This window comes from Oryza sativa, chromosome 5 (assembly GCF_034140825.1).
Source record: "Oryza sativa Japonica Group chromosome 5, ASM3414082v1".
NCBI lineage: Eukaryota > Viridiplantae > Streptophyta > Magnoliopsida > Poales > Poaceae > Oryza > Oryza sativa.
This window is the reverse complement of record NC_089039.1, coordinates 20,753,846-20,772,717: the sequence shown is the minus strand read 5'-3', so window position 1 is coordinate 20,772,717 and position 18,872 is coordinate 20,753,846. Positions and strand designations below refer to the sequence as shown.

The 18,872-nt window shown below is 43.3% G+C and overlaps 2 protein-coding genes and 1 long non-coding RNA gene across 5 annotated transcripts; 1 reads left to right on the top strand and 2 right to left on the bottom strand.

The window, feature by feature from the left end:
- Positions 1-540: 540 nt before the first annotated feature.
- Positions 541-5,958, bottom strand: LOC4338831 (uncharacterized). The gene is made up of 4 exons (XM_015784988.3): positions 5,591-5,958; positions 2,607-3,636; positions 1,282-2,135; positions 541-1,071 (listed from the first exon to the last, which is right to left on the bottom strand). Exons 2-3 carry the CDS (start codon positions 3,573-3,575, stop codon positions 1,299-1,301), a joined length of 1,806 nt encoding a protein of 601 aa, XP_015640474.1. The 5' UTR covers positions 3,576-3,636; positions 5,591-5,958; the 3' UTR covers positions 541-1,071; positions 1,282-1,298.
- A 1,934-nt stretch (positions 5,959-7,892) lies between these two features.
- Positions 7,893-10,132, top strand: LOC107280882 (uncharacterized). 3 transcript variants are annotated; one of them, XR_001545856.3, is made up of 3 exons: positions 7,893-8,315; positions 8,402-8,816; positions 9,840-10,132. It is a non-coding gene; the product is annotated as an uncharacterized lncRNA (long non-coding RNA). The 3 variants fall into 3 exon arrangements; XR_001545855.3 differs by having other exon boundaries at positions 9,815-10,132; XR_010741236.1 differs by lacking the exon at positions 9,840-10,132 and having other exon boundaries at positions 8,402-8,940.
- Positions 10,133-16,974: 6,842 nt separating this feature from the next.
- Positions 16,975-17,952, bottom strand: LOC4338830 (uncharacterized). Its single transcript, XM_015783538.3, has one exon. The coding sequence runs from the start codon at positions 17,730-17,732 to the stop codon at positions 17,160-17,162; it is 573 nt and encodes a 190-aa protein (XP_015639024.1). The 5' UTR covers positions 17,733-17,952; the 3' UTR covers positions 16,975-17,159.
- Between the last annotated feature and the right edge of the window lie 920 nt (positions 17,953-18,872).

Here is an 18,872-nt window from a genome sequence, read left to right as displayed (position 1 = left end):
CATTGAAAGAATAATTAGCCGTAAATGTGAGCACCCGTGTTAAATCTAGGATTTCTACCCCTATGAGCACCTCCGGAAGACTGGGCCAGCATATCTTGAGATTGACGAAGTCACCACAGGCGCCTCGCTGTCGACGGGTACGTTGCCTACTACTGAAAGAATAATTAGCCGTAAATACGAACACCCGTGTCAAATTTAGGATTTAAACCCGGATAGGCTAGTTCCACCACAAGGAACCTAACCAGTTGAGCTATGCTCACTTCGCAATATTTTAATAGGACTTGGCCAACATCGTAACTTAATTAATACTGCTCTCAGTTAATGGGACCCAAGCATGAGTAAAACTATAGATAAAACCCTGGGTTGTTGCATCATTATATGCATAACGGCGTACTAAATGAACATTAAGAATAGGCAGAACAATATTTACATATGGTTTGAGCACCACACTCAAGTTCTCAAGCCTTACATTTCAGGTCGCTATCTGAGCACCCAGACAAAGGCAGACAACCACTGAGCACATAGTAAACTCAACCTACGGACACATAAACTAGAAACCAGTTAATCCTCAACCAATATAGAGTTTTACAATAAGAAAACACAGCATCCACCCTGAAGAAAATGTACATTCAATACTGCAGAATATAGAAAACAGTGCCAGAGTTTGCCTCTTGGCAAAACTTCACACATCAAGAAAGGAGGAAAAAAAGAAGGCACAGTTTTGTCCATTCAAAAGCTGAAAAATCGGTGGAAACACATTTTACAACACCAAACATGAAACTACTCCCCGAATAGAACACATCGAACGAATCACAAGCACAACCCTGACAAATCCAACATGGTGATGAGATGATAAATGGCATTGAAAAATTCAGCCTCGTTCTCAATAGGATAAATACAGTGGCACCAGATTTGTCACTTTTGAAAGCCATTCTTGCAAGGCTTTCTGTAAGCTGGCTCCGTCCAGTTCACAACTTTGTTTCAGTTTACTCGTACAGAAGACAAGCAGGTGGTTCCATTGTTTCTACTAACATAAGCAACACCAACAATCGTCCTGAATGGCAAGGAAACCTGAAAATTAATGGAACCGGAGGGGTCTCAGTGACAACTGATTTACACATAGCAAAACAGTAATCTCCTGAATTGTCAAGGAATACTATATGTGAAAAAACATATTAACTCATTCTAAGCAAGACTTTGAAGTACAAGCATCAAAATCACTTCCAGGAATCTTCATGTTTCTTCCTGCAAAGAAATTAACTAGCAGGAGACATAATGTACCTGGTTCTCAGCTTTTCTCATACTTGGTTATCGTTCTTCCATTCAGTTTCATCATCTGCCTCTCCTGTTGCATCATTCTCAGCATCACTTTCACTGGCTGTTTCCCACTCAGAGTCATCTGCCTCTTGACCAAAAGCATCACTAGCTTCTCCCTCGCAATGGATTCCCCCATGTTTCAAAGCTGCTTCCCTGAATAACCAAGCTGTGCGCATCTGCTTCTTCACCAAACGCTCAGCATAATCAGGAACTTTATTTTGCTTTAATGACAGGTCAGGATCATTCGACTGAGAGCATTCATTTATAAAGAGAATTGCATCCAACAGGCTCTCTTTCGCTAAACCAAGCATATCGTATGCTTGAGCCCTTCTCCACAAGCTTTTTGCGTGGCGATTCAAAGGACTATGAAGGCACAATGCACGGGTAGCATCACTTATGGCAGCCAATGGCTGCTGCAGGAGTAGATAACACTGAGCTCGATTACTATAAAGCACCACTCTTTCTTTCTTAGACTTCATTGGACACAGCGCAAGTGCTTCAGAGTACTTTGCTGCAGCTCCTGCTATGTTCCCTGAAGAGAAAAGTGAATTGCCTTCCAACTTAACAACCAATGCTGCTGCTTGTTTTATATGAAGATCCTCCTTTGGCATATTCTTCTCCAATTTAAAACTCTGCTTGGAACTCAAGAGTTCATCAATTTGTTCTTTGGTGTGAGTACTAATTGAATTCCGTGAATTTGCATATTGTTGCATACATTCTTGGAGCACTGTGACAATGGTGTCACCAAGTTTTTTATAATCACCGAGCATTGAGATATTTGCTAAATCTATCAGTGTTGAGGCAACTCTATCTATTACCTGTACCAAGGGAAACAAAAACATGACTACATGCATTAAAACAGATATTAACAGATCTGTAATGCTTGCATTCATACTAAATTAGCAGCCAAAATATAAATTTGCTGTTGCCAACAATTGAACACATAAAGACCACTTTAAGAAAGAAAAACAAGTGACCACGTAGACCTCATCAAAACAACCTTCTAAAATGCTAATCAATCAACATAACTATTCCAGTTAAAACACAGTGTGTGTGCCTCCATTAGTCCATTGACAGAAACTAAAATTTAACATCAGAGTATATGTTCCATATAGTTTTTGCATTTTTTACTGGCGTAGATCTTAAGCAACCCTAATTAAAAAATAGCTATAATCTGGAAAAAATTAACTGAGTAGACCCCAAGTTATTAAGACAAGACAAAAAAAAAAATTGGTCGTGCTGTAGAGTCCCTTTAAGTGATGCATGTGATGTATTTAAGAATGTCCTACCTTATGACATGTATTTGAATCCTGCACCAACCAAAGTAAACAATCAACAGCCATGTATTGCCAGTCATCTGAAGAACGGGCAATGTTGCAGAGAGCTTCAACAACACTAGGAATATTAGCAACATGGCCTCGGCCAAGCTTGCTCTGGCAGATAGTTCTTAGCAAACCAACACCAGCAGGTGAGTTCTCATTTACGAGTCCACCCCACATTCCAGGTAACTTGACTAGAAAATCAGCCTTGCAAATATCATGGAGAAATTCAGACTTAAATGCGAAGCAGTTAATGAGTTGCAAAGACCAGCACTGAAGTTGGCTTGCCCATTCCTCAGCTTTGCGAGATTCCATTTCCACACCACCCATGCCTCGTGTGAGAAGGTCACAGTGGTAGCCAATCCTTCGGTCCACAAACTGGTAAAAATGAGAATACACAATCTCTAGAGAACTTGAAGCAAGTTGAATAGCAAGTTCAAGTACTTCTCCATGGTCAGCAACTGCAGGAAATGTACTGGGATATGTAGCCAAATGCCCCAAAGCTCTAACAGCAACCCTTTGCTCTACCCAAGTTAGCCTGCCTCGTAAGAGTTCAACCAATGGAGGTATTACACCAGCACGAACAGCACGTTCCGCAAACTCCTCCATATTCATTGTGTAGGATCCAATTATATGTGCTGCATAATATGGGATGTAAATATTCTGATCATGAGAAAGCCAACGCCTGTTTTTCAGTCCCTTCCATATAAGAGCTGACATGCATTCAAATATCCCCAAGTTGATGAATTCAGGGTCATTTGGATGTGCCATCGCAGTATTCCAAAGACCACTAATAGGGAGAACTTGACCATCATCATCTTGAGAAGGAAGTTCCCTAAAGAACTTCAGTACACTTGCTCTTCGTTTACTAGGGTTTGCCTCTTTCATAACACAGAAGAAACATCCAGGATAAGGGCAATCAGATTGTATCTTCTCCATCGTGAGAGACAAATGATTTTACTGACTTCTTTTATTCAGATCCTCAAAATCATACTCCAATCTGTGTCAAAACAGAACTATGAGTAAATTGAGCACAGCCCTTTCTCCATTCATTCATTGGACAAACTAAAGGAAATTCTTCTGTATGGAACGATCATGATAGTTTTGAGAGAATTACTTGTCAGAAAAAGGTGAACAGAACTATTGCATCTATTACAAAAGATGATAATATGGAAATATGTGTAAGTTATATGCATGTATGATATAGGTGATTTACTAGAGACTGTCTTGTTTGCACTGCACTAGTTCAAGTTCAAGAATTTCCTGCAGTTGCTGACCATGGCTACATGCTCCAAACATATGAACTAGTGTTAAAGTTCAAGAATTTCGAACCAGCTTGAAATTACCAGTGAATGCATTTCTAAAACCTGAATCAATGTTAACAGAGACTTATTCCATTGAATTGGTTCAATGGTTACAGGAATATGAAAATGGAAGATGAAACATTACACAGAACAGGCAGATAACAGTTAAATTACAGCATCATGATGAGCATACAATACTCTAAACATTTGGACTCAGTGGGTGATTTACTCCTGATAACAGGCCCAGCTGAGACTAAATGACACATTAACAGGTCTTTCAGCCTCTCATTCAAGAACATGCCCCTGGTTCAGACTGAACGAACCTTTTTTCCTAGGAAAAAAGAATCAAAGGGAACTTCAGAAACTGCCTCCATGAAAAATCCAAAATCCGCCCTCATATTTCAAAAAGGACGTCCAAAATCAATTCACAGGGCTGAGTGTGAGCCTTCCCACCGACACCGAGGCAGGCCCCTATCCCCGCTCCGCTATGCGTTAAGTTATCACGAAGACAGGAGATAGGTGGCAAATCTACCATTCTGTATCCAGTTCTTGTTGAGATGTGGCTTCAGTAGTCAGGCTCTGTTCGGGAGGAGGGGTTCCTCCCCGGCACGTAAAACGATGTTCGCATTAACACGTGATTAATTAAGTATTAGCTATTTTTTTCAAAAATGGATTAATATGATTTTTTTAAGCAACTTTTGGCAAAAAACACACCGTTTAGTAGTTTGAAAAGCGTGCGCGCGGAAAACAAGGGTGGGGAGTTGGGAACCCTAGGGAACGAACAGAGCCTCAGTCTCATTCCTTTCTTTAATGTCTGGTTCTAAATTCCATAACATTTTCATTGGGTATTTACAATGCTTATGTTGTGCTGTACCAAAAGTGAGAGAGAGTGTTCTCATGTTCTTTCCTATCATGAAAAGAAGCCTCCATAGACTTCCTAACAGTTGCCCATATATGTGTACCATCAATGGCTCCAATACAATACTAGTTGTTCAAATAACGTTGAGTAAATTTCAGTTTGCTGCAACTTTAACTAAGCATTTCAGAGAACGGTAACAACAGTACATGATTTATCAGAATGTTGCAACTAGTTAAAGTTTTGTGAAATACCTAGTTAAGTTGCAGCAAAGTGATAGTTTTGACCAAATAATTGCAGTTTTGTAAAATCTAGCAATTACAAAAATCAACCTACCCCTCAAACAAACAGTGGCTACATGTATGGTATCACAAAGCAAGTCACATGATTCACATCCCCTCAAAACTTCACACAAATGGAAGTAAAGGAGCTCTAACATTTTTTTTGGCAGGTTGAATCATTCTTGTAATAAATTCTAGTATTTAGGCAGTCAAATATTTCCTGTCTTCTTTTCATTAATCTAGACCTGGCATACAAAGTCACAATAGCAGCAGCGAAGAAAGCAATGGCCCAAAAGAAAAAAACATCAGCTTTCGCCTTTTAGCGAGCCGCTTGTCCATCTCAAACTACATGGATGAAAGTGACTTGCTAGCTACAATAATACTCAAAACAATAAAGTCCATAAATATAGCTACCAGGGAACAATACGGTCAAATTCAAATGTAATGCAAAAAAAAAAAGCGCAATCAATCAACACATACAGCGCATTACTAACAAAATTCTGCAATGCGTACCCCGAAGCTTTTGGCGAGCACCCCCCGCAAACCAAATCGAGGAGGGGGAGGGAGGGAGAAAAGGGGCACTGGATCTGACGAGCCAACGAGCCCTCGTTGCCACCGGCCCGACGAGGCCGCTGCGCGCGGCGGATCTGGCCTTGCCCCTGCCTGCCTGCCTGCCGCCTCGCCGCTTCCCTGCTTCCCCGGCGCTGCCTCGCACAGCCCAAACCCTAGATTTTCTTGGCGGCCAGCCGACGGAAAGGAGGGAGCCGGTGCCGACGCCCCGCGACGGAGGATGGGGGCGGCGACGAGCAGCGGCGCACAGCTCCAAACCCTAGCTTTTTTTCGGTGGGAGGAAATGAGGAAGCGGAGGAATGTGCTTCTTCATGTGCACGTCCTCCTGTGCACGATGAAAACGGGATGGAAGGAAAAGGGATTCAAAGTAATACTCCGTCCCAAAATATAAGTATTATTTAATCCTCACGTGGTTTTAAAATATTACTTTAACCAATAATATTTATATAAAAATATGATATTTTAAATAAAAGAGTTGTATATTATGATAGTTTGTTTAATGATAAATTTAGTACTCTCTCTATTCCATAATATAATGGATTTTAGGTGGATGTGACACATCCTAGTACAATGAATCTGGACACTAGGATGTGTCATATCCACTCAAAATCCCATATATTTTTGGACGGAGTGAGTAGCATCAATTTTTTTATTGATCTTTTTTTTTCCTATCAATAGTTAAAGTTAAAAATATTTAACTTGTTACTATACTAAAAATGTTTATATTTTAGTATGGAGGGAGTAGCGAAAACATAAAAGTACTACAAATATATATACACCCACGACCAAATAACAAACGCAAAAAGACGTTTCTTCTATAACAAAACAAACCAAAATGCGAGGAAGTGGTATACATGTATCATATTACGGAACAAGGTTTGAAGGACCAAATTAGCTGATCCTACAGTATCAAAAAGACGTGCTACAAGGCCGTACCCCACGCACCGTTCGGTGGTCGACTTCACTGGCGCTGTAGCTCCCGGCCGGCAGTGCAGTGCGCGTCGGCGCGCCGTCATGAAATTATGGCTTTGAGCCCAATAATGGTCCAATAATTGATTGATTTGGATGCTCAAATATGTTGCTGTAGGCGAGCTCGAACATGCGGAACAGACGGAGATTAGGCTGTGTTCTCTATTTCCAGTTAAAAAAAAGGGAACAGTACGCACAGAAATGGAGCGGTCCATCAGCGCATGTTTAATTAAGTATTAGCTAAATTTATTTTTAAAAATGAATTAATTTGATTTTTTTAAAGCAACTTTCTATAAAAACTTTTTGTAAAAAACGCACCATTTAGCAGTTTAAAAACGTGCGCGAGGAAAACGAGAGAGAGGGGTTGGGAAAAGGAGTGCCGACAGAGCCTAATTGAACTAAAGCTATTTTTTAACTCCAATTCGGCTTGGCGATGAGTATAGATGGCCATAAGTCCCGAGGCCCGGCCCACGTCACGGCATTTTGGCCCGGCCCAAGCATGGCACGGCCCGACTTGGGTCGGGCCCGTGCCGACCCAGCCCGACCGCCAGGTCGTGCCTGGGCCTCCCCACCGGCATGCTGGGGGCCAGCAAGCCAGGCCCGACACACAAAGTATAGGGACTAAGAATAGACATATTAATATCACAGTCCAAAGAATAGGGACCTAAAATAGACTTATTTTAGCTATTTATATGTCACAGCCCAAAGAAGAGGGAGGAAATATAGACTTTTTTAGCTATGCATATGTCACAGCCCATGAGGAGGGAGAAAAATTAGACTTATTCTGTAGAAAAGCACGATGGACCGTCGTGCCTTCGGGCCGGCCCGGCACGGCCCGAGTCGTGTTGGGCCGTGTGTGCGGCCCGTGGGCTGGCACGGCACGGCCCGATGTGTTGGTCGGGCCATGCCGGGCCGACTACCCTTGGCCCAAGCACGGCCAGGCCTGGGCCGTGCCGCCCGTTTGGCCATATATAGCGATGAGGCGATCAGCTTGCTAGTATCAGGGGCGGGTCCAGCTATAATTCAAGGGTATTCAGTTGTATATCCAAGATTTTTGGACAAAAAATAGGTATATATACTCTATAGTTCGTATATGTATTCAAAAAGTTAAAGAAAAAGACTTAAACAACGTATTTGGGCCTTGTTTTTTCATTTCTCCTCTATTGGGCCTAAATTTTCCACTTCCCTCCCCCTTTCCAGTCGGCCCGCAGTGTACTTGGGCTGCAACTGAGCCCATTCGAAGCCAAAATCCCCAATTCCCAAATGCAAATGCCCTAACCAGCTCCTAACCCTAGCTTTGCCTGTGCAAGGAGATGGGCGGCGGCGGGCGCTGCGTGCGGCACTGCGGCGTGCGGCGGCGGCGAGCCGGCGACCGCGGGGCAGCCCGCAGCCAGACAGGCAGGGGCGGCTGCCGGCTGGGCGCGCCGGCGCAGCATCTGCCAGGGCGGCCGGCGGCCGAGCGGCGCGTCGCCGGCTCGAACGACTGGCGGCGCCGCACTGCCGCAGGGGGCTGTGGCCTGTTGGGCGGCTAGGCGCCGAGCCGCCGTCCGCCGAGACTTCTGTAGCAGTGACTGATTAGTTATTAATTGTCTCTTTTGCCAGTTGATGACTACATTCACAGTTCATGATCTGGGCACTCCCGGCCTGAAGGGAATTCTATCTATAATCCATTCCTTTCCCCTACCAGAAGTCTGCAAAGGTACATGCCATTTCTTTTCTAGCTTGTACAATATGCTGGATCTCAACTTGAGTCCTGTATAATTTCCTCCGCGTGTTTTGTTTCAGGCTGAAGTCCAGTACTTGCATCCACATGCTGGCGTGAATGCTAGTGTTGTCCAGAATGCAAATCCTCTAGTTAGTTTTTAGCTTTTCTGGTGTGTTTGGAACTGGGGCTTTTGCTGTTGGTACTGATGTTGCATTTGATACTGCGAGTGGAAACTTCACCAAGTACAATGCGGGACTGACCGACTGAGCCACACTACTCGATCTCACTGCGGCACTGCTTCTGTAAGCAGCTTCATCCAATTCTTTGGTGTATTAACACTCTGCTAATATTCGTACTGTTGTTTTGGCCCTTTACCTGTTGTTTAACCCCTCCAAGTCCCAGTCAATTGGCAGTATTTCCTGGGGACTTCTTAGGGCAGCTTGCTCAGTATTGTCCTGCAATGACATCAAGCATTGCAAAATTGTCCTCTAAATTGTAAGATTTCTAATCATTTATATGTTTTATATGTTGTCACTTTGATATGATTAACCATTAGCACTTAGATATGTTAAACAATTTTGAGTTGTGATCAATTCTACGAAAATATGAACTTTGGCTCTATTTTGTGTTATACGGAGTATATGTTATATATAGTACAAATACTAGTGTTTGATGTTATACAAGCCAATTATAGGCTTTTTTGGGTGATTTTTTTTTTACCCTTACATTTCGAATACCCAACCTGTAAATCCTGGGCCGCCACTGGCTAGTATGGCCAGCGTTTGGGCGCTTAACAGGTGAGGCAAGAGGCGGTCGATGGCTGAGCGAAGGTTTTTTGCCTCACGAGGCAGAGCAGAACAGAGGGACAGTCAACCGGGTCAGGGCCCAGAAGTCTAATTTGACTCCCGTAATTATAGTTGGTCTAATTCATGTCTCTCAGCTGTAAAACAGGATATAATGGCTCCTCCAATTATTAAAACCGTGTAAAATAATTTCCAAGATAGTATTGATAGTGTTATACGCTAATGTGACGTCCACATGAGAACCCAGTCTTCAAAGAAATAAAAGAAAAATATGTGAACCCCACGTGTCATCCTCCCCTCTCGAAAATGGTGCTCTGGGCTATGGCCTCTCGTTTTGCTTGTGCACTGAAGCTTCCAACTAGCTATCTAGGTGACGATGAGGCATGCAGAGCTAGTTAAGCCGACATTTAGCAAGCTAGGAAGAATTTAAGCTAGTAGAGAGACCGGTGGTGACGATGAAGGGAGCAGCGAGCGGCTGCACGCGCTACGATTCAAGCCACGGAGGTTCAGGCCACTCACCATCGTCGCCGGTTGCTTCCTCATTTCTCTCATCTTTCTCCTCTCCCCCCCCCCCCCCCCCCCAACACCGCTGTCTTCTACACCCATAAGCCCTCGTATACCTTCTTCCTCACTTTCTTTCTCCATTTGTTAGTTTTCTCACGATCTTGTACTTAATCAACTCGATAACAGGGTGAATGACTCGGTGATAATTCAGGAGAGCACTGACGACAACGAGGGATTGGAAGAGGCGGAGGTGGCAAAGTGTAATGGTTGATATTCCGGCGACAAGGCTGCATCTGCAGGACCACTACCAGTCGTCGCCCTACTGTGTCAAGAAGAAGACAGGGGGGTGACCGGGAGAGAGAGTAGGGGTAGATCAGGGAAGAAGAGATAGCAAGGGGATGACTACATTGTCACTTTATTTTTAATTTTTGTTTTAATGACTGGACTGTCACACGGAAGTCGTGTTAGTAAAATAAAAATAAAAAAAAAAACACCCTCGGAACAGTCAAGGGAGTCGTTTTGCATAGTTTTAATAGTTAGGATGGTCGTTATACTCGATTTTGTGATAGAGGGACATGAATCACACTCGACTGCTAGTTGAGGGAGTCAAAGAAAAGAAGGGAAGGAAGAGTGGAGGGAAAAGATCGGGCCAATGGGAAAGCAGGCCAGCAACAAAAAGGAAAATGGACCTCTGCGATGCAGGTTTGTTGCCAGAGTTTTGGAACAAGCAAATGCATTTTAGAGAGAGAAGGAGAAAAAGGTAAGGCTCCTCCATGGTTAGGGACTCCTGTACCACGACTACCACATTCTGGTTTTGCAGCGTAGCACGCGTGATAGGGCATTGTATGCTTTTTGCTGTAGCGTGTGCAACCTTGGTTGGGAGCTGCTTCCGTCGGCAGTTTAGACGGATGTGTGTCCTTGTACCAATTTGCAATAATAGCATTCCCTTGAAAGATTATTTGACGAGTATTGAGTTTCACCGTAGTACTTTTGTATCTGTGGCATTGGCCAAGGCCTTGGCATCTATGGTAGGAAATGGCGAGGTTGTGTTGCTTGCATCCTCCTCCTTGGCCTTCGATATCTTGAAGAGGGCTTCATCTATCATGAGGCCTTACGCTTCCTACTTTCTTCAAATTCCATCCTTCTAGATCCCTCATTCAATGAGAATGACATTGTTAAGAAGTTCAACCATGTCCAGATGTCCTTATCAGCAAAGTTTGTATTCGTCATATGCACTAGATAATCCGGGATGATTATGGCCCGGATGTCCGACAGAAGGCAAAACAATATTGGACGGTGATTCACCACGTGTAAAAAAAAATGTTTTAGATGTTTTGTCACTTGGTGAAAAATGTTTCGATAAAAAGATTTTCCATCACTTCATCAAAGATGTTTCAATCAAATGAATCATTCAAGAACAATGACTACAACAAAAACTGACTGCAACATTTATTTATAGGATGGGCAGTGTTCGAGTTTATCTCTTTAGTATCGGATGACTGGCTCGAAGCGTTTTTGAGATAAAACTTGTCTAATATATAAGCGTACATGATCATCTAATAAATTCACGTACCACGTAACTAAAAATCATGCTAAGATCAAGTACAATAGAAAGCTATAAGCTAGTAACAAACACTTGTGGATAAGAAAGGAGTAGATAGAGAAGAAAAATGAGCTACGAATTTATAATCAGGTACCACACAAGCTCTAAAATAATGTGAGCATGATAGGTGGACCAAATATTACTGATTTAGTATATACTAGCAAAATGCCCGTGCTTCGCTACAGGTATAATGACAAGTTAAATTATATAAATACACAATTGACATGTATAAAATAATGTTCTAAGATAGATAAATTGTTCATTGGGCTAATGATAATTAGGACCGATAAGAAACACTATTGCATATTGATATACTCATATTGTCATAATACACACACTCTCTCTCAACTCTTGCATGGCAAGCGCCTGATATAATTTCTAAAATCGAACATGGGCTTGTGTGGAGACGACTCGTTTTCATGGCTCATGCGTGGACAATAGATGGTGCGGACTCTAATATGTCGTTTTTCTTGCAGATGATGAAAAGAAAAAAATAATTATGTTTAATTTTCAAATTAAAAATTGGTTCATTATAAGATTTCAGAATCACTAAATATCTATTGAAGAAAGAGGTGCAAAACTTTTGATTTTTCATCCATCGGATACATGGTAAGCGCTTGATATAATTTCTAAAATCGAACACGGACTTGCGTGGAGACGAATCGTTTTCACGCCTCATGCGTGGACGATAGATGGTGCGGACTCTAATATGTCGTGTTTTGCAGATGACAAAAAGAAAAAAATGTTTAATTTTTAAATTAAAAACCGGTTCATTATAAGATTTTAGAATCACTATATATCTGTTGAAGAAAGAGGAGCAAATAGATGGTGCGGACTCTAATATGTTGTGTTTTGCAGATGACGAAAGAAAAAAAATAATTACGTTCAATTTTTAAATTAAAAACTGGTTCATTATAAGATTTCAGAATCACTAACGTGCTAGTGGCGGAGAGAAAAGAATTGCGCAACAATCTAGCAAGAGGCAAAGTAATAATAGGATTTGAGATGTGGGAGGTAAAGTAGGCGGAGAAAAAAACATTGCGCAACAATCTATCCTAGGGGAGGCAAAGTAATAATAGGATTTGAGATGTGGGAGGCAAAGTAGGCGGAGAAAAAAAATTGCGCAACAATCTATCCTAGGGGAGGCAAAGTAATAATAGGATTAGGCAAAGTAGACTTATTCCGAGTAGGATTTGAAATGTGGGAGGTAAAGTAGACTTATTCTGAGGCAAAGTAATAATAGGATTTGAGATGTGGGGGACAAAGTAGACTTTTCGAGCAATCTAGCCTGAGAGAGGCAAAAAGTAATAATAGGGATTTGAGTTGTGGGAGGCAAAGTAGTAGTAATAATAATAATAATAATAATAATAACAACATGTATAAAAAGGGAGAGGTGGTGGGAATCAAATTGTGGTGAGCAGGTTGAAAATGTCCTCCACTAACCAAGTAGGCAAGCTGCTAGTTGTGATTGGTTGCTACATGAGCGGTACATATTATATATCAACCGAGATTTTGGAGTAGGTTAGAAAAGGTCCAATCCGACTATTAAGCGAAGTAAAACGGATTTTGGCAACGTGAATCTGGATGACGGACGAAAAAAATCCGGAAACATTACTTTTTTTATTAGGTATATAGGTATATATTTATATAAAAGTACTGTATGTTTGAACTATTAAATTAACTATAAATAATACGTTAATTTTTAGAGCTAGCAGTTGACTACCCTATTGAACTGTGATCCCAATCAGAATAATTGTTGACATACGTATAGGTGAAAAAAATATCTTAATAACTAATTAAAAGATTACTAATTTTCTAATCATCGCATTAGAATTTTCGTACGTCTTTTTTCCGATTGATTCATGGCCTTGAGTACGTATCAAATACAAGCCGTAATCTTTTTTTGTCCGTTTCGTCCGTTGCTCACGTCACATAAAATCGTCGCTCGCGTCATCATGCCTGCAATGCCGCTTCATCGCGCGATGTATCGAGGCAGAAAAAAAAAGAGCTCCCCTCCCTATTTCTTTTTTTTCTTTTTGTTTCTAAAAAATAAATAAACAATATAAATTCCTAATCACAAAAGGAAAAGATCTAATCTCTAATCTCTATCTCTACTTAAAAAATTAAAAAAGTTTTCGTCGTCCGTATATAAAATAAACCCATTATCTTAACTAATTATTCATAATTTTCTTTTCGTCACCTATTTTCCTTTCATCACCTACTTTTCATCCATACGACCGTGTGATCCGTCCCTCCCAAAATTTAGGTTCGTTCATTTGAGTCCGAGTCTGTCTTTAAAAAACATCCCCAAGCTAGATCCCCAAATCAATCAATCAACTAGACAACCAAAAACAACCAGAAAATACCAAATTTAATCTTCGACCTCATGAATTTGACACCCACAAGAAACCCATGTATTATCACAAATCCAACAACAAAGGCAGGAGGAGGCATGTCGGGTGTCAAGGTAACCGGCTCATTCGATGATGGCGCAGAGGATGGTAAGGCAGCGCGGCTCCGGAGCCCTTTCTCCTGCCGGATCTGGCGGAGGAAGGGCACCTCCGAGCGCCGCCGCTCCTCCCGCTGCACACCGCCGATGCCGCCGCTCGCCGCTGACGAGGAGGGGAGGGCGCGGCCATCGCCACCGATGCCGCCTCCCGCCGCTGGCCGCACCGTCTCCACCCGCTGCCGCCACCCAGTGCCCACCGCCTCCCCTCTTGCGCCGCCGTCTGCCGCCTCGGCTCTGAGAGAGAGGAAAGCGAGAGAGAAGACCGAGAGAGAGGAGAGGAAAACGAGAGACCGAGAAAAAATAATGCGAGATCTCGGCCTTATCTCCTCGATGGCCCCACTGGCTCGGTTCTGCTCAGCCTTATCTCCGCTGTGGATGGATGGATAAGACTCGGCTCAGTTTTTGCAGGTGCCGTTTTTTTTTTAAAAAAAACGGTGTTATAGGTGTCGGTTTTAAATTAACCTACACCTATAATATTTTATAAGTGTTGGTCTTTTTAAAAAAACTAACACCTCTTAACTAACTAAAAGATTCGTAACTTTCCGATCGTCACCTCGTCCGTCAACACGTTACTTTTTCATCCGTCTCCTCCAAAAAAAAAAAATCCCTCGTCCGGAATGTCTGAGATGAGAGTCCAAGACAAAAAGAAAATCATCTAGAGTCCAGATCAACAACCAAATGCACGAGTGATTCAGCGAAAATTCATCACAAACATAGATACAAAATCCAATAAGACAATCAAGTGAAAGAGGAAAAAAAATAAAACATCACCGGAAGCCGCCACCACCGCCGTAGCCGTCGGATCCGGCGCGTGAAGCCGCCGCCACGCGTGTAGCTGTCGGGGCCGCCGGATCCACCGTGGGAACTGCTACCACTGTCGTCGCCATCGGATCCACCGCGGGAAGCCACCGGCGCCATTGGTGCCACCGGATCTATCCGCGGGAAGCCGCCGCACTGAGAGACGCTGCTAAGAGGGGAGGGGAGGGGGAGGGGGAGAGGGAGTGGCAGAGAGGGGGCGGCAGAGGAGGAGTGGTGCCGCTGGTCGGGAGAGGGGAGGGGATGGGACGAGGCACCACTGGTCGGGGAGGAGCCGAGCGGAAGGAGGAGCTTGCGGTCGGGGGAAGGTGTGATTCGGGCTAGGGTTTTGATGAATTTAGAATCGATCCGAGCCGTCCATCAAAACAAAATGGCTCAGATCGAGCCAGTGTCTATATCGGGCCGTAGCACAACGCGCATTTCATGGGTTGGGCGCACAATAGCAGGCCGATAAGGTCTAATGAGACTTTTTCTTACAAATTTTTCTATTTCTAAGGTCTAATGGGGCTCATATCATAAAATCTAAATCCTAATCATATAATATTTTTATATTTATTATATTTTTAGTTTATCCGCTATAATGCACGGGCATCTCATTATTAAAAATGTTTAAACAATTAAAAATATCTTGACATGTTCCCTCTGCTCCTTTTTTTTTCTTTGTCCCTATCCGCTCTTTTTTTTATTTTTTCCCTCCTGTATAATCTTCTTTCATTTTTTATATCTACTTATTAATATTTGACCTCAAATACAATTTGTAAATAAAAAACAATACTTACTCTCACAAAAATAATAAGATTGATTTTTACAATTTGTTAAACTCAACACATTTTATTCAGGTAACAATACACAGGTATATTCCCACAATTACAAAGTGGGTATAATTTAACTGGATAGGTTTCTTGTGAAGGAACCAATCAACCTAGATTCAAATCTTTGATTTAAGATGGGTGCTCAAGGCGTTTGCGGTAACTTCGTCAATCTCAATGCTCGTGTTTCTAAAAAAGTATATATTCTCGCAACTCAAAGTACATGTAGTAAAAAAAATTCCACTCATATTTTATTAGACTTACCTACATAAAAAATAAATATTTCCATTTGTGATACAAATTTTCATCCATCGCCTTTTGGGCAAAGAAAATCGCATTGTTCATTCATCCATTTTCTCCCATGCTACAAATCATCCCAACTAAACATCATATATATTCCACAAATATAGAGCAGATTATTTATCTAAAAACAAACATTTCTTTTTAGCAGATTAGTTGACTAAACCAAACAACACTTTTTATCACTGTACACACTCCGTGATCACCTGGTGCAACGCACGGACACTTTTGCTAGTTAACTACTTAAAAGATTCCTAATTTTCCTTTCGTCACATCTGATTTTCGTCCGTCAATAGAGGAATCCAGCTCAGGAACGACTGGACTCGGACGTGGAAAAAAATTAGGGCTATTCCGGGTTTGCTGGGATATAAATTGAGCCGAAATTCGCGGGATTCAGCGTAAAATTGATGTGGCTTTGTTGTGAAAAGGAAAGAGGAGATTGAGGGGAACCCATTTTTACAACCAATTTGGATAGGGAAGAAAAGGGGAGGCGGGATTGGAAGGATTGGTAGCGCCGGCTTAGCACGGGCACGGGGTTTCGGTATTGAGCAGGAGGAAGAAGATGCCACTGTGCACATGGGCCCCAGGCGACAGAAAGAGGAGGGAGTGAGGGAGGTAGTATAGACTTGCTGCTGCTGTTGGGCGGAAGAGAAGGAAGGAAGCAAACTGGCCAAAACGTGGAGGATATAAATTAGACTTTACCGGAGAGTAGGCAAGCCAGCTATAGAGAGAGGGATCCATATCAGACTTCACTGAAATTGGTCCATCAAGGAGGGAGGATTTTAATTACTTTTCCATTTATATTAATCACAGAAATGATTTTGGAATTTTAAAAAACACTTTTAGTGCTCAAATAATTCCAATAAAAATCAAGAAAATAGTTGGACACTCAAAGTATTTAAAAAAATATTTATCTAGATCATTTAGTCATTAATAGTTGTTTAAATAATTACGAAATGTCATTTGTATTTTAAAATTAATAATTGGAGAATTCTAGAGAGTATAATTAATCATGGAGAATTTAACAATGATTAAATATAGCCATGTTTTAATTAGGATCACATTAAACTTCACTTATAAATTAATAAAATTTAATATAGATTTTAGAAATAATTTACAAATCCCTAAACAAAAATTATAGTGTGGCAGAACACAAATCCTCAAAAAAAGAGCACAACAACAAGCGGAACATATGAGTCGCATCCAAGACCTAACACACCAGGGGATCCGTCAGCAAGATTTTCCTTAATTTTCTTTCCGTTGCCACGTACGGATACTTTTTCTAGTCAATAAACATAACACAATGAAATAATGAATCAAGCGAGGCAATTAATTAATTTAATTAATTTACAAGGCGCGTTCGATTGTTTAATCCGATTAGACGCCTAAACAAAATAATCCGCGACTTCGCGCACGAAAACACCAACTAACGCGTTCGTCGATCACAGGAACACTCGTTACACTCGTACGTACACCCAACGAACGGCCCAGATCCTACATCGCCGCGACGCCGGAGACGGCGGCGCCGCCGCCGTGGCGGCACCGGCACTGCGGCGATTCCTCGAATCCGTCCACCGGGAACGCCTGGGAGAGCGGGCCGACGTAGAACACGAGGTGGTCGGCGTCGGCCACGACGACGCGGTCGATGCCCCAGTTCATCATGAAGACCCTCACCGTGACGCCGCGGAGGCCGGTGATGCTGCCGCCGGCCACCCTGCCGGTGATCCTCCCCTGGTAGGTGAGCCGGTACCCGCCGTCGACCTCGAACTCGCACTCCCCCGTCCCGAGGTACACCGCGAACTCGCCGTCCGACGGCCGGAGCGTGTACCCCGTCACCCCCTCCGGCAGGATGCCGCGCGGGAACCCGAACCTCTCCAGCATCTCGTACGCGCTCGGCTCCTCGTCGCCGCAGTCGGTGAGGCCGAGGAGGCGGCCGGAGCACAGCGTCTTCCCCTTGGCGTCCCAGGCGCCGGAGACCGGCACGGCGGCGCCGGCGGCGAGGAAGAGGATGAACAGCAGCAGAAGGAGGCGGTGATGGTGGCGCGGCGTGGCGGCGGCGGCGGCCATGGCGGCGTTGGTTCGCGATGCTTAATTCGTTTGGAGTTTTGTTTGTTGGTGTAGAAGAGGGTTTTATGGGATTTTGTTGGTGAGGAGTCGTGAAGGGATTCAGGTTCGATCGAACCTGACTTGGATTGCAATGTAATGTAAGGCTGGTGACTGTCGATAAGCTGACTCCAACTCCATGTACAAATCCAATGCGTACGTTGCAGGCATTGCAACCGGTGTTCATGTTTGCCCTTCTCTTGTCACGTGCCATAGTTACCCTCCGACAAATATTTCTTCCGTTTCCTATTTACCACATACGTTTTGATTTTTTTTTTCTTACTCAAGTTTTTTTAAAGTTGAATCAAGTTTATATAGGAAAACATAGTAGCATCTCTAACACAACAAACATATTATCAATAATATTCTACTAGATTTGATAAAACTAATTGGCAAAATTTACTACAGGGCATCGAAAAAACTTGTAATTAGCTGGTGGACACAAGAAAAACATGAATTTGCTGTCGGGCACAAAAAAAAACTGGTAATTAGCTGTATGACACTCGCGGCCTTATTTTATTATTTTTAGGGAAAACGGAGAGAGAAACAATCGAAAAAGACCCGATTATCCTATGTGGGGCAAGGATGTCAGCCTCTCCTCTATTTTCTTTTCTTGTCCTCTTCCTGCCTGTGCTTTCTCGCCGCGCCGCTCGCTAGCGAGCGCAGCGCCTGCCGCCGCCGCCGTTTGGATTACATGTTTGATTTCCAAATTCTCTCTCTGTCTTGTCCAGGTGCACGCAGACTGCGCTTCACCATGCAGAGGGGGAGAAAGAATGGTGCCACACCTGAAGGAGATGTACAGCAGCCTGGCCGCGTCCAAGGAGCTCGTCAAGGCTCTCTTCGGTATCTGGGGCCCCGGCGATGGCCTGAACCTGTCGACGGCGTCGATGCTCTACCTGGCACGCGCCCACGCGCGGCAGCTCGCCAAGGAGGACCGGCGGCGTGGCGACGAAACGGTGCAGATGAGGGCGCAGCTCGCCGAGGAGGCGCGGGAGTGGAGGAGCCAGCAGAGGAAGAAGGTTGCGGCGACGGTGCGCGTGGCGGTGCGGGGCTCGACGGCGAGCGGAGGTCGAGGCATCACGCCGAGAGGGTGAACGCCAAGCT